Source organism: Apium graveolens, chromosome 11, assembly GCF_009905375.1.
Source record: "Apium graveolens cultivar Ventura chromosome 11, ASM990537v1, whole genome shotgun sequence".
NCBI classification, from domain to species: domain Eukaryota; kingdom Viridiplantae; phylum Streptophyta; class Magnoliopsida; order Apiales; family Apiaceae; genus Apium; species Apium graveolens.
Window position 1 is genome coordinate 192,288,274 of NC_133657.1, and position 16,470 is coordinate 192,304,743.

Below are 16,470 nucleotides of genomic sequence, written 5' to 3' on the forward strand. Positions count from 1 at the left end.
TCCGATCATGCTTGTAAATTGAGTCACATCGACCAATTTACCACCTTCATCCTTCGTGATTTGTTCTTTAGGATCTAGTGGATACTTTGTAGGATTGCAATCCGACAACCCCGCCTTTTCAAGAATTTTATGAGCATAAGCTGACTGTTTTAGCTTGATAAATCCGTTTCCCTGTTCAACCTCTATTCCCAAATAATATGTGAGTTTGCCGAGATCACTGATGTCAAATTATTTGTTCATCTCCTGCTTGAACTCCTCGATAATACTGATACTAGTCCCTGTAATCAAAAGATCATCAGCGTAAACGCCAACTACCAGAATATTACCTTCAATTTTCCTTGTATACACAGCGTGTTCATATGGGCATCTCTGAAATCCAAGTCTCTCCAGGCACTTGTTTAGCTTCGAATACCGTGCACGAGGGGCTTGCCGAAGACCATACAGTGCCTTGAGGAGTTTATACACCTTTGATTCCTGGCCTTTTCTTTCAAAACCCTCCGGTTGCATCACATAGACTTCCTCGCATATCTCCCCGTTTAAAAACGCTGTCTTCACATCCATATGATGCACCTGCCATGATTTTTTTGCAGCAAGGGCCAACAACATACGCACTGTTTTGAGCCTTGTAATATGTGCATATATTTCGTCATAATCAACGCCATGTTCCTGTGTGTAACCCTTTGCCACAAGTTGAGCTTTATGCTTCACTACATTACCACTTGCATCTCGCTTCAATTTGAATATCCACTTTAACCCGATGACTTTGTTCCCCTTTGGAAGTTCTGTCAGTTCTCATGTCCTGTTTTTTTCTATAGAATCGATTTCGTTTTTCATAGCCTGTCTCCAACACTTTTCTTTGTTTGCCTGACCAAAATTAACAGGTTCTTCGACTCCCATGAGTAATAGCTCCTCCTGCAGCTCAATAGGTTCTGTGTTGTTATAAATTTCAGTGACATTTCTATATTTTTTAGGCTCTGTACTTCCATCAACGTTTTCATCCTCAAAGTCTAGCTCTTCTCTTCGTTCTTCCCTCACAGGACTTTCATAACCATCACTTTCTCTCTGAGTTATTTCGTCGTTCTCTTTTCCTCCCAACACAATCAACTTTTCTTGTTGCAACTGCTCTTCTCCGTTTTGTCCTTCCCATGGCCACGCTTCAGTTTCTACAAAAATAACATCTCGACTGACTAACACCGTGTTTCTTTCGGGGTTATACAGCCTGTACGCCTTTGTTCCTGGCTCTTTGCCTAAATTCACAACTTTCAAGCTTCGATCATCTAGCTTCTTAGTCAGCTTATCTTGCACTTTCATGTAAGCTTTACATCCAAACACCTTGATGTGCCCAATATTGGGTTTTTCATTTTTCCAGGCTTCATACGGAGTCACCCCTGACAGTGCTCGAGTGGGCAACCTGTTTAACACGTAGACAACGTGACGCACTACCTCACCCCAGAAGTTTGCCGGCATATGCAAATTTCAAGTAACTTCTCAGCATCTCAACGACAGTACGGTTCCTACGCTCCACCACGCCATTTTGCTGTGGAGTGTATGGAGCCGTAAGATGTCTCACAATTCCATTATCTTCACAAAAGTCAGAAAAAACTTTGGAGTTGAACTCCCCCCCACGATCTGTTCGAAAGACTCTGATCCTTCGCTCTGTACCATTCTCAACTTTGGCCTTAAACTTCTTGAAGGCCTCAAACGCCTCATCCTTGCTCTTTAGCAAGTAAGCCCACATAATACGTGAATAATCATCAACAAGGAGCATGAAATAACGATTACCTGCGTGAGTGGAAGGAGTGATAGGTCCGCATATGTCACCATGAACAAGTTCAAGCACCTTACTAGATGAGTACTTCGACTTAGTAGGAAATGGCTTTCGAGTCTGTTTCGACATTAAACAACCACTACATGTCATCTCCGGAGACACAATCTTTGGAAAACCACGAACCATGTCATTTGCTGACATCAATTCCATTGCCTTAAAATTGACATGTCCTAACCGAAAGTGCCACAACCAAGCATTTTCATTTGACCTTAATAATAAGCATTTTGGTTCACCACTTTCTATAATTATCTTATACAATCGATTTGCCGATCTCTTAACTTTCATTAACAACTTTCCTTGTTTTTCATGGATCCACAAATATTCTCCATTCAAGACAACCTTATTTCCGGCTTCCGATAATTGTCCAAGACTAATTATATTGTTGCACAAGGAAGGAATGAAAAATACCTCGTGTAGTTCACGTTCCTCGCCCGTTTTACACTTCAAGCTCACAGTGCCCTTGCCTTTAATTTCAACCATCGAACCATCACCGAATTTTACTTGGCCTTTGACACATTCGTCCAGCATCTTGAATTTTGATCTCTGACCCGTCATATGGTTACTTGCACCGTTGTCAAGGTACCAGATGTCAGAATCACTGGATTTTTCACTTCCATGCAACTTCAGTTTTGGTGTGACTTTCTCTTCTTTTAGCAACATCATGTTTACATCTTTGTCATCATGTTCAGTCAATAGCAATGCAGGCTCATCATCGTCAAATTGGGCCATGTTAACTTCAGCCCTTTGAACCTTGTTACGCTTAGGTTTGTTGCACTCAACTGCGAAATGGCCATACAAATGACAGTTGAAGCACTTAACTCTAGACTTGTCTCGAACCAGTCGTCCCCCTTCTTTATTTGGAATTTTCTGATTTGTGAAAATGCCACCACTTTCTCTGCTATTTCTCCTTGACCATTCTTCTCGAGTCATCAACAGTTTACCCTCGTTAGCTTCTCTTCGTGTCCATTCCTCTTCCGTGAGAAGAAGTTGACTACCGCCCCCACCACCATTCTTGGATCCCTTCAATCTTTCCTCATGAATCTTCAGAGACCCAACAGTTTCTTCAACGGACATTTGCTCAATGTTCCCAAACTGTTCGATCATCGAGGCTATTTGTAGGAATTTTGTTGGTACGGCTCGTAACAACTTCTTTACTACATAGCTCTCCAAAACCTCTTCTCCAAGAGCTCTAATGTTTGTCACCAGACCATTGAGTTTCATACAGAACTCGTCAATTGGCTCTATCTCACTCATACTCAATGACTCAAAGTCCGCCTTCAGAGTTTGTATCCTAGCCATTTTCACACGATCCGCACCGAGACACATGGTTTTAATCGCATCTCAGGCCTCTTTTGCTGTGTTTTTCTCCGCCAGTGACAGCAAAATGTCTTCAGGTACGCCTTGGTAAATGACCGCCAATGCTACCTTGTCAGTTCTTTCTTCGACCGGTGACTTAGGGTTCTTAGGTTCAATAGCATCCCACACACCATGTGCCTGCATATTCACCTTCATCTTCATAGACCATGAAGCATAATTACTCTTAGCCAACATCGGATAACTCAGACCCACTCCGCCTTCTTTTATTTTGCTCGATTCCATCTCAGTAGCTTTCGACATATATTTTGGCATTCACCACGCAACCTTGCTCTGATACCAAATTCTTGAATATAAGAATGCCCTCCTGATATATATGTAAAGCTAACAGTAAGTTTGAAACGAGAAAAACAAAGTGCAGCTAAGTTCATGATATTTATTTCACTGCGGCATCACTAATATATATCGAATACAGAGATAAAACTAGATGCAAGAAAGAAGGAACTACTTTCCTATAACTACTCCACTATCTACCATTATTCAAAGAGACTCCTAATATGACTCCACAACTATATGACCAAGTCATAACTAGCTGTTAATACAAAACAAACTAACGTAAACATAAACAAGCTTATTCAGACAAGCTTATGATTAAAGTCAACAATCTAGACCCGCGAGGAGCAACTAGAGTCTATATATAGTCTAGAACTTTGTCAGAGTCTATATATGAGAGTAAACTCTTCTGAGTAGAAAAAAATATTTAATGTAAACTAAAAAAAATCAGATAAAGTAGAAGGAAAGACATGAGGGAGCTATTAATAGAAGTTGGAAATAGTAGGGTATTTCAAGTAATTTATTGAACTTATGTTTAATAGAAAAAAGTTATAATAAATATTGTTAGTTTACACTCTCTGTTTTTCATTATATTATTTTCCAAACTTATTCTAAATTCTGATTTATTTAGTTTACATAGAGTAGCTATCGATGTTTGTTCCATCCTTCATAGAGTTTCTAATTCTAATTTACATAATACAAACACGTTAAGACATCTTTGTTTTGTGTTAATTACAATTCCAAGAATTAAGAAGAAAAAACAAACATGAACATTAATTCTTATATTCATCCTTTCTTGTACAAGTAATTTTACTAATTCTGCACAAATATCACAATAATATAATAGTCATGATAAAAATATTTATTTTACCTATTACTCGGCCACCTACCCTAACTCACCCACAAAAGTGATAATCTATAAAGATATTTTATTCAAAATAATAAATAATAAAGATTCTCTCGATATTAAATTTTGAAAATAAGATGGTTGTGTCCGAACTTGGAATGATGGAATAAATTGTGGACTTAAGAGCTCCCATGAAAACTAATAAAATTTTAAGATAATTATCCATTATTTGAGTGTGTGCGTGTATAGATATATCCGATACAATTGTAGATTATTTGTGTGTGCATATTCATACGACCACACCCACATACATATATCTATATAAATATTAAATTTTATTTTTACTATTATTTGTGTATTTGTGCATCTTGATCTTGACTACTTAATTTTTGTACATGTTTGTATTTGGTGTTTAGATTGGTTGTAATGATTTACTAAGTGTACTTGATCACCTTGTTTTAACCTTGACCAATTCATTTTCGTTCAAAAGGCATGCGACAAAACAACAAAAATACTACATTTGTCATTAAAGCTCTTACAAATCAGAAATATCCAATTATTAAATTTATTGAGGACACACAACTAGATTTGTACATTACACTATCTAACCTCCCGATATTTCCCAATAAATTTGTAGATGAATTTTCTTTGTATAAATTGAATTTTTCCAAAAAGTTTGAGTGTAAGTTGGTTCAAATTGGATGAAGTGATATAGTGAAGACCAATGAACCTACATGTTACAGCCTTACAATGAGTTTTTAAGTTTATTAACGATTAATAATGAAACCATTTTTTCATTACGGATCGGAAACGTCCAACATGATGTATAAAATATATGCTTTAGCCAACATATTCAACTTTTGATCGGAAATTATGCGACTGTCTATATGGAAGGATTCTAGAGTCGTGATACTTTGAGGAAGTCAACAAGTACTATACAAATCAATATTTCAGTTGTTGGTTATTTGTGTGTATATTGTAGATTTTCATCCAGTAAATGGTACAAATTCCTAAATATTCGAATTTTATTAGAATTATATGTGTTCATACATCTTGACCTTGACGGTCTATTTTTGCGGTTTTCATATGACACACGATAAAATATGAGTTGGTAAATTTTCATTGGCTTCTACTTATTAATTTCAATGAACCCCCTGCATATACAAAAAAAACTCCACATATACATTACACATACCCTATTTATGCCCTTGTTCGAATTATATGTTCAATTTTTTAGTAATGATTCAGTAATTATTGAATTTATGAGAATTTGATTATATGATATGGATTGGGGTGTAATACATAGATCAGAAATAATGAAAAGGTGTACATATTTGCTTAAGACTACTCTATCATAGACACATGAAAAAAGGTACACATAAAAACCCCAACCAAAATCAATTTTTTAATGTTCAGGAACGAGGAACAAATTGAAAATCACAATCGTGATTTAAACTATATGACATGGATTGGGTTAATAAATGATGATTTATTTAATTTTTAATAAGGTCATATAACAAGACATTGGTGCATTGATTTTATGATAATAGTTAAAATATAGAACAAAAGATCTATAGTTTGAGATGCTATATTATGGTAATTTTTTAGCTAACTAACTCTGGACAAGTTAACGACCAAAACAGAACTGATGCACACAACAAATATACAATCGTAGCTTATGTATGAAGATCATTACTAACATCACAATTGTAAGAATTAGGACGTGGAGAGGAATTTAGGAGAACAAGAAATTAACAACTAGTAAGTGTATCACATATTTTAATAAGTAAGACAAATTGATAACAATTGAAGTCATGATGGAAGATGAGATTGTTGCAGATACCAAACCGGGTTCACTTCAATTTTTCTTGGATTTCTCTGGGGTTATGTTCAATATGTTTGGTTGGTTTCCTTTTCCGTCTGGGTTTCATTGGGACTTGACTACTGGTTTGTCTTATGTAATGTGTTCCTTATTATTGAATTAAAAATTTTAGACACAAGAATTGCGTTGGCCGGTTTTTCGTGTAAAAAGGATGATAATTTTGGATATAAATTGTCTTCGTAAAAGGTATCAATAAAAAGTGGCAATAATTATAGTAAGTAGCTAGTCATACAATTGATGAATTGAAATATATCTTACCGTTTCCGTTGAGTAAATTTCAAATTTATAATTTTGGTACAATATAGTAAGATAAGTCATTTGACAACTATACTGCACAATTGTTATGTTTAAATGAACAAGGTTCCTTTGTTCGCCACCAATTACGTGTGAAAAAAATTGGATTTACTGCTTGCCTGCACCAAAAATTACTAAATGAACATACTAGTGAAGCATTGGACGATAGATTGGTCCAAGTGCCGGAAGGATACTGATGGGGAGATTTTAATCCAATCCAAGAAATAGGTTTCTAGGTGTCTTGGATTGAGAAGGATCTATGGATGCCTTTGGTATTTGCAATTGGCAGATGAAGCCTTTGAACATTTTTAACCAAAATAATGTAATGGAATGTACAAAGAGATCCATAGCCATCAGACATATAATATGCGGGCAATTATTGTGCACAACTAATATTTCGAATAATGTAGATTTTATGGAAAATTTAAGGCTCTAAGTGAATAAAATCATTGGCCAATGTACAATTTCAAATTGTATGATCAAATCTATGTTAGCTAAGTTTTTAGTATTTTTATGTATCATTGTGTACGATCAAATATATTTATTAAAGGTAAGTACGATATGAATAAAATGAGGATCTAAGGTGTCTTCTCGAAACTATCACGCATACTATTTTATATATTATGCATGAAGCAACACACACTATTTTATGCATCAATTGGATATGGAAACTGCCTTCGGCGCTATTTGTAAATTTTTGACTTTTAGGATATGGGTTGGGCTATAAGTCATTTAGTTTTTTATCTTAGTGATTTTTTTTTGTTTGGACGAATGGTTTCTGATTTTTCAAATGCAAAGCTTTCAACAAACATATCTGCATTTCAAGTATACCACGTGCATGACAATTATACAATATTAAGTTATTGTTAAATATGATGGTTATTTTAGAATTTAAATAATACATGACTCTTTAAGAAAAAAAGAGAATTACACGAAAAATATTTTAGTAAATTAACAAGATATAGAAATATTCCCTGATTTACATTTAAGCTTATAATTGTAGAATAATTATAAGCCAGATCTTTATGTAAAACAGAGTAAATTGAAAATATTAATATGTATTTATTCTTCATAAATCTCATGATTTTTCTATCAAAAAAAGAAAAAGATAAACCGTGCATATTCTCATTCTAATCAATTTCAGAATATTTCTTAAAATGTCGGGTTCACTACATTAGATATTTACCCAAGGAAGAGCCACAAGATTTAACATAGCGGTTGAGAGCAAAACCACACCAAAAAACCCTAAAAAATTTGAATAGATGCGGCCTCTCCGAAAGGTTGCGACTGGCGGGTCAAATACACCCTATATATTCACACCAAGTCTCTGCTGTAGATGAGCGCTCTTGTCTATGTTTGGTTCTTACTGCTACAAACTCTTCACATTTCCTCTTCAAATTACCCTCTAAACATTTTATTTCTGTTTCCTCTCAAGTTCCCCTCTCTTGCTCCCACATCTAATCACCTATATACACCTGTAATTCTTTTCAAGTCATGGCAATGGAGACTGAGTTTGAATTCTATGAATTTAAGCATAGGTTTGCCTTGTACGATCCAGCTTCGTATTTCGATGAAAATATTAGCGACCAGCATTTTAATCTTTACCATACCATCGACCGGACACTTTTTTATAGGCTAGTCCGTAAACTTGGTCGTAACGTTGATGAATCTATGTTTGTGGTGGCATTCTTAATCTGGCTGGAAAGAATCTGTTATAGCAAGAATGCTGTCCACAAAGTAATTTCTTGGCCATTTCATTTGATTAACCAACTTGCAAATGAGATTGCTGGTTTTTTTATGTGGATGGAGAACAAGGACGTAGGTCAAGAGTTGTTTGATCCTCGTTTGCTTCAGATGTTATGCTCTCGTGAAATCAACGTGCTCTACTTTCGGGAGAAACGGATTAAGGTCAATGAGAGTGTCAGGAATATAGTCTCTGAAGTTTGTGTGAGGGCGTTTAGAGATATACTGACAAGTGATAGTCAGTTTGTAGATGTTCATGGAGATAGGATGTGGTTTGGTTGTAACACCAATCCAGTTTTTGTGCCACGTCCTCCTTTGTACCACAATGTTGTAGGTCGGTTTCCTCAACCAGGGTTAGGTGCAAACTTGGGTCCTAGAAATTATATGGGTCACGTCCGGAATGTATTGGAAAATCCCGATGCTGATTTAAGTGAAATTTTTGGAGGAATGCAGGTGGTGGATGGTTGCCAGGATGAACCTCATGTTGCACCAGAAGATCGAACAATCTTTTTAACATTCTCCAAAGGCTACTACCTCCCTGAATCCGAAATTCGAGAATTCTTCACAAGGTATAAAATTAATTTAATATGTAATATTCATCCAGATGTATGCAAATCCATAACTATACTATATATAGTGTTGAAAATTTGTTTATGTGGTGAGTAAGTAAATATATGTTTACATGCCTTTCCTCTGTGTTCAGGATTTTTGGGGATTTTATTGAAGTCATCTACATGCAAGATGTGTCGAGTGATGAACAACCATTGTACGCTAGAATGGTTTGCCGTTCTTCTTCCATCATTCCACACATTGCTCCTCCCGGAATAAAGACAAAGTACTCCATTTATGGGAAGCAAGTCTGGGCCAAAAAGTATATCAAGAGAAGTCGCGAGTCCACTTCTGATGATTAGTAAAAAAAACATTTGAACTAGCCTTTTTTCACCTGTTTATGTTAAAGTTGGTGGCTTGTGGTAAATGTTTCACCACTTTTTAATATTGAAAACTTGTATTTTTGAAGAAGATACATCATGTTGTTCAAATTTATTATCTTAAGAATTTTTTTCTGAAATAAATTGAATTAATTCTCATGTTGAAAGTACAAAGTTTCTCAGTAATATATTAAGCCATATAGAAAATGAGATATATGATTAATAATATTTATAACTACAATAACATATAGAAATATTTTATTAATATTATAAATTAATATAATATTGCACCATACTACGACTCTTGTTCCCCCCATGAATTCTAAATTAAAGATGCACATGAAAGGTTAACAATCATAAAAAAGATGGCCACAACATATTCTCTACATAATCAAAATTTTTACTTAATAAATAGATTTTAAAATCATAATCTAGACAACTGACGAACAACCAGAGTCTATGTATCATATCCTAGTCTAGAACATGAGTCTATGTATCATATCCTAGTCTAGAACATTGTCAGAGTCTATGTATGAGAGTAAATTATCCGAGTCTCCAGATAAGTCCTAAGTCTATATATATCATCTAACGATAATAATTAAGAAATGAATGATGTTCTGAAGGCAAATCTTAGAGATATCCTCGAATTATTTTATGTAAACGGAAAAAATTTAGATAAAGTTGAAAGAAAGACATCCGAGGGAGCTTTTAATAGAAGTCAAAAATAGTGCGTGATTTCATGTAATTTATCAAACTTATGGTTTAATAGAAAAGAAGCTATAATAAATATTGTTAGTTAATACTTTATGTCATTCATTGTAATATTTTTCAAATTTATTCCAAATTCTGATTTAGTTTAAATAGAATAGCTATTGATGTTTTTGCCACTTTGATAGGTTTTTTAATCCTAATTTATATAATACAAACAAGGTTAGACATTTTTTTTATGTTTTTTACAATAATATTAGAAGACTTAAAAAGAAAAAAAAGGCATGAAAGTTAGTTAACTTATGTCCATCATTTCTTGTACAAGTAATTCTACTAATGCTGCACAAATATCCCAATAATATACAAGTCAAGATGAAAATCAGTTATCTTACCTATTACTCGGCCACATACCTCTAACTCACCCAAAATTGTGATAATCTACAAAAACATTTTATTAAAAATAAAAAATAACGAAGATGCTCTTGACTACCGATAACAAATTTTGAAAATAAGATGGTTGTGTCCAAACTTGGAATGATGGAATAATGTGTGGACTTAGGAGCTCCGATGAAAAACTAGTAAAATTTTATTTTAGTTGTCCGTTATTTGATTATGTGCGTGTATAGATATATCCGATGCAATTGCCGATTATTTGTGTGTGTGCATATTCATACGAACACACATAGACACGCACATATATATATATATAAATTTTCAAATTTTATTTTTTACTATTATTTGTGTATTTGTGCTTATGCATCTTGACTACTTAATTTTTGCATATGTTTGTATACCGTGTTTAGTATGATTGTAACGATTTACTAGGTGTACCTAATCACCTTTTTTAATCTTGACTAGTTCATTTTCTTTCAAGAAGCGTGAGACAAAACAACAAAAAACTATAGATGTCATTGAAGCTCCTGCAAATCAGAAATATCCAATTGTCAAATTTGTTTTGTTGAGGACACACAACGCGATTTGTACACTACACTATCTAACCCCCGATATTTCCCAATCTTAAAATATTTTATTGAAAGGAGCCATAATAATTGACACCCTTATTGATTCTATTCCCCAAATTCATTTGGGCAGGAACACTCAAAACACAACTTTAACAACATAACTTTAGTCTTATTAAAACATAAAAACATTAATCGCTTCTGAATTTAGAATAGAGAAAACTTGTCTATTTTAAAACTCCGCATATACGCACAGGTTAAAACATCTAGCTGTTCTGAACATAGAATAGTGAAAGAAGTACTTGTATAATTATAAGTAATGAGTTTGATATGTAAAACATTTAACTATTTTGAAAGAAGAATTGACGAGGAATACATGCGTAAAGCTAAACATATTACATGCAAAATATTTTACTATTATGATATTATAATAAGGGTAAAATACTTGCCTTTGGTCCTTAATAATTATGCGCACTCGCATTTAACACAACAATCTCATTCTGACATCTCATGACATCATCATATTTTATTCCCTAAGTCTCTCTATCTGCCGCTCATGTCGTTGCTACAAACCCAACATGCATTACCATTCAAATATTTTCTTTTGACTTCAACGTTTGGTCATGATAGTCTAGAACGATCTGCATCTTATAAGATACATCTTTAATCATCTACACGATAATTACTCGACAAACTCCTTTTCTAACATTCTATCTTCTATCCATACGATAGTCCACACATAATTAAAATATTTAAGCACAAGAATCTCAAATCATGTAGGCACATAATTCAAATAACACATAAACACATAATTCAAGCAACATGTAATTCAATTTTTCAATCGATTCAGTTTGGTATGTTTAAAACTGAAATCAAGCCAAAATACAACTTTTGGTAAATAGGCCACATAGAGATGTTTACAAAATAAGCGACCATTCGACACAAAAAGATTTAGGTCTCGAAAGTATTTTTAATGGAAGCCGAATATTTTTTAGATTCTAGATGCGTTTGTTTTGTACTAAACAGACAAACAGTCTATTTATTATGAATAACATAAGAATAATTCAAATAATAATAATATTAATTTATTATTTAATACCTTTATATATTTTTAAAAACTCAAAATATTTTTCAAAATATTATTTGATTTAATTATAAATAATTCACTTACCTATTTATTAATAAAACCAATTATTTAAGAATTCAATCAACCCATTTAGATTAATAAATAATTAACTAGAATAAATTAGAAATAATTTAATCAAATTAATAAAGCAAACAATTTTTGGAATTTAAAAACAATTCAGTTTAATTATTAAAAAAATTAATTGAATAAAATATTAGATTTAAAAAAGAATTTCAAGAATTTTAATAAATCATAAACTATAACCAGTTTTTAGGAAAAAGTGTTTGTTTCTTATGGATCGAAACGTTGTCAACTCCGAGTCACCGAGAACACAAGACCCGCAGGTAAAACAACAGATTCTCACGAAGGTCGATAGTCCGGCGAGGCCCCAATTGGGACGAAAATAACTCGAATTCTATGATTTTTCAGTTGGGTTTCGTTCTAAACTGAAAAAACTCGTATTAATTCATAACATCACTAAACGATCAACCGATCGTAATTTTCGATAAAAAAATTGAACATCACATTCGATTTTCGGCCAAACTCGACGCCACGGAAAATCTGAACCACCATTGACGAAAATGAAGGTGAATATGCAAGCATACGACATCTGGAAGGCAGTGGAGCTTGCAGATCTAAAGGTTGCAGCTGAGGAAAAGAAAGATAGGTTGGCTTTGGCAGCCATCTATCAATCCATTCCGGAGGACATCTTATTGTCAGTGGCTGTTAAGAATACGACAAAAGAAACATGGGATGCCATCAAAATGATGTTCCTAGGTTCCGATCGTGTAAGACAGACCAAGGTGCAGACCTTCAAGTCAGAGTTTGCGGTGCTTAGCATGAAGGAGACAAAAACTATCGGTGAGTTCTGTATGATGTTAAACGACCTGGTAACCAATATACGAGCGTTGGGTGAAATTGTTGAAAAAGGTTTTGTGGTGAAGAAGCTGTTGAGGGCTGTACCTTCTAGGTTTCTGCAAATAACCTCTGCAATGGAGCAATTTGGAAAGTTGAATGAGATGTCAATAGAGGAGGCCGTGGGATCATTAAAGGTGCATGAGGAAAAAACTCGTGGCCAAACAGAGAAGCTTGGAAATCAATTACTCTTGACTGAGGATGAGTGGGCAAAGCGAGAAACAAATGGAGGGCAACTATTGTTAACCAAGGAGGAATGGTTAAAGAGAACAAGTACATGAGGAACTGATAGTTCACAAAACCAGAAATTTTGAGGAGTGTCTAAGGGATTACATGGTGTGAGAGAAACAAGTAAGGTAAAATGTTTTAATTGTCACAACTATGGACATTTTGCTACAACTTGTCGTAAACCACAACGAGGTAGGGAGACAAATCAAGAGGTGAACTTATCACAAATCCATGATAATGAACCTGCTTTGCTTATGGTGAAATAAAAAAAAGTGGAAGAACGAACACTCTTGTTGAATGAGAAAGATGTTCGACCAAAGTTAAGCAAAGATTTTGATATGCAAACTGAATCCAACTTGTTGTATTTGGATAACGGAGCTAGTAACCATATGACGGGGTTACGATCGAAATTCAAGGAATTGGATGAAAGTATCACAGGTCAAGTGAAATTTGGGGATGGTTCGTTGGTACATATGAAAAGGAAAGGCTGCTCATGAAGGTTAGAAGATCTGCAAATCGGCTTTACAAGATCATAATGGAATCAAGCAAAGGTAGTTGCATGCTGTCAAAATTGAAAGATCCAGAGTGGTTATGGCACTTACGTCTTGGCCATGTAAATTTTCAGGCAATTAAACTAATGTCTAAGAATAACATGGCATATGGGATACCTAAATTGTTGAATCCAAAGGAGATGTGTACCGGCTGTTTGATGTCGAAGCAGGCAAGGGGATTGTTTCCGAGCAAGGAAAACTTTTTATGAAAAGAAACCATTGGAATTGATCCATGGAGATCTTGTGAACCAATTACTCCAGCCACATTGGGAGGGTAACAAATATTTTTTACTTCTTGTTGATGATTTTAGTAAAATGATGTGGACCTATATGCTAAGAAGCAAAGACAAAGTCTTAGAAGCGTTCAAAAAATTTAGAGTGATGATTGAGAAAGAAAGGAAAACAAGATGAAGAAACTAAGAACAGATAGAGGAGCGGAGTTTTGCTCTAACCAGTTCAAATAATTTTGTGAGGACATGTGCATTATACGATATTTTACTGCACCCTACACACCCCAACAAAACGGGGTTGTAGAGCGAAGATATCGTACCGTTGTAGCTATGGCACACCATTTTTTGAAGGAGATGAGACTGCCTTTAACGTTGTGGGGGGAAGCTGTAAGGCACACGATATATGTGCTGAACAGATTACCTACAAGAGCTCTGACAAGGAAAACTCTTCGCGAAGCATGGACAGGAGAGAAGCCTGATGTGTCATACATTCGAGTTTTTGGGTGTGTCGCTCATATGAAAGTACAAAGTGGGCATACAACGAAATTAGAGGACCGAATTAAAATGGTTATTTACCTTGGTAGAGAACCCGGGACTAAGGCTTCACGGTTGTATGATCCAATTAGTGGAAAAATACTAGTGAGACGTGATGTTGTGTTCGAAGAAAATAGAGTTTGGCAGTGGGAAAATAAAGGAAAAGAAGGTGAACAACTGGGTGGAACCTTTTCGGTGGCTGTTGAAAATGTAACAGGGGTTACCGAAGAATTCAGTGAAGGTTCAAGCTTCTTTGGTAATGGAACAGTAGGGAATGGTGCCAGCATCTCTAGTAACGAAACGGAGGGGAACAGTGAAAGTGGTGCAACAATGAGTAACATTCTATCAAGTATCAGTCCATTAAGCTCAAATACTGATGAAATCAGTACATCATCAGGTGACAACAATCAACCCATTAAATTTCATTTACTTGATGAGATTTATAATGAAACACAGGAAATTGAACTCAAAGATGATCTATTGTTGCTGGGAATTGAAGAACCTACAGATTACAAACAAGTAGAGAAAGATAAAGAATGGGAGTTGGCAATGAAGTACGAGATTGATGCTATTGAAAAAATAAGACGTGGGAGCTAGTGGAATTTCCACCAGGATAAAAGCCAATTGGTTTGAAGTGGGTGTATAATGTTAAGCGGAACACAAAGGATGAAATCGTGAAGTACAAAGCGAGGGTGGTCGCAAAGGGGTATGCTCAATGGCAGGGAGTAGATTTTGACGAAGTTTTCGCACCAGTAAATAGGCCGGAAACAGTAAGGCTTCTACTAGCTTTAGCATCAAAGAATGGTTGGGTAGTAGATCATTTAGATGTCAAGTCTGCTTTCCTCAATGGCGAATTGGAGGAGACGGTGTATGTGACACAACCAGAAGGGTTCATTAAAGAAGGAAAAGAGCAGATGGTGTATAGACTGGTGAAAGCTCTGTACGGCTTAGGACAAGCACCGAGAGCATGGTACTCAAAACTCAGCAAGGTTCTCGAGAGAATGGGTTTTGTTAAATGCCCATAAGAGCACGCTGTTTATACAAAACGTGAAGGAGGGGAGGTGCTCCTTATTGGTGTATATGTAGATGATATCATGGTCACAGGAACTAGCATCAAGAATGTAAACAAGTTTAAACAGCAGATGGGTGAGATATTTGATATGAGTGGTCTTGGAAGGCTATCTCATTACTTGGGCATCGAAGTAATTCAAGAGGAGGGATTCATGAAGCTAAAGCAAACATCATATGCTCAGAGACTGCTCGGGAAATTTGGACTGAAAGACTGCAATTCTGCTAAATTTCCTATGGAACCAAAGGTGTAGATTGATAACGATGAGAAGGGAAAGCCAGTTAATTCTACGGAATTGAAAATCATGGTAGGAGGTTTGAGGTATCTGGTTCATACTCGCCCCGATATAGCTTTTTCAGTAGGTGTTGTAAATTGCTTTATAGAGAGGCCGACTATTCTTGATCTCAATGCAGCTAAACGCATCCTAAGATATATCACGGGTACACTGGAGTATGGTCTGATTTATGCAAAGGGGACAGATAACTACTTATTTTCTGGATACTTAGACAGTGACATGAGTAACAATGTGGTGGATCGAAGGAGTACAGGTGGGATGGCTTTCTATTTAAATGAAAGTCTGATTACATGGGTATCCCAGAAGCAAAGATGGGTTGCTTTGTCCTCCTGTGAAGCCGAATTCATGGCTGCTACTGCAGCAGCATGCCAAAGAGTGTGGTTACGAAATCTATTAACACAAATAACTGACATGACAACCGATCAGTAATAGACTTAGCTAAAAATCCTGTATTTCATGGACGTAGTAAACACATTGATATACAGTATCATTTTATTCGGGAATGCGTAGAGCGTGGTGAAATTATTATGAAGCATGTTCGAAGTGAGGAGCAATGAGCAGATGTGCTAACTAATCCTATGACAATAATTAAGTTCGAAAGGATGCGTGAATTACTTGGAATCAGAAACTTGCAGAAAGGAGTTTTGATTACTGGGAGATTTGTTGGAAATAATCTAAACTCTAT

At 35.3% G+C, this 16,470-nt stretch overlaps 2 protein-coding genes across 2 annotated transcripts; both read left to right on the forward strand.

The window, feature by feature from the left end:
- Nucleotides 1-7,992: 7,992 nt before the first annotated feature.
- Nucleotides 7,993-9,152, forward strand: LOC141696343 (uncharacterized). Its single transcript, XM_074500497.1, has 2 exons — nucleotides 7,993-8,810; nucleotides 8,945-9,152. The coding sequence occupies exons 1-2, from the start codon at nucleotides 7,993-7,995 to the stop codon at nucleotides 9,150-9,152; spliced, it is 1,026 nt and encodes a 341-aa protein (XP_074356598.1).
- A 3,392-nt stretch (nucleotides 9,153-12,544) lies between these two features.
- On the forward strand, nucleotides 12,545-13,866 carry LOC141696344 (uncharacterized). Its single transcript, XM_074500498.1, has 3 exons — nucleotides 12,545-13,151; nucleotides 13,380-13,573; nucleotides 13,732-13,866. The coding sequence occupies exons 1-3, from the start codon at nucleotides 12,545-12,547 to the stop codon at nucleotides 13,864-13,866; spliced, it is 936 nt and encodes a 311-aa protein (XP_074356599.1).
- Nucleotides 13,867-16,470: the final 2,604 nt, after the last annotated feature.

Bases quoted from the DNA above. Each gene is read 5' to 3' on its own strand.
- LOC141696343 (XM_074500497.1), top strand. From the start codon at position 7,993: ATGGCAATGGAGACTGAGTTTGAATTCTATGAATTTAAGCATAGGTTT. The intron at 8,811-8,944 runs GTATAAAATTAA...CTCTGTGTTCAG, and splicing joins ATTCGAGAATTCTTCACAAG to GATTTTTGGGGATTTTATTG.
- LOC141696344 (XM_074500498.1), top strand. From the start codon at position 12,545: ATGAAGGTGAATATGCAAGCATACGACATCTGGAAGGCAGTGGAGCTT. The intron at 13,152-13,379 runs GTACATGAGGAA...AATAAAAAAAAG, and splicing joins GGAATGGTTAAAGAGAACAA to TGGAAGAACGAACACTCTTG. The intron at 13,574-13,731 runs GTACATATGAAA...GTAAATTTTCAG, and splicing joins AATTTGGGGATGGTTCGTTG to GCAATTAAACTAATGTCTAA.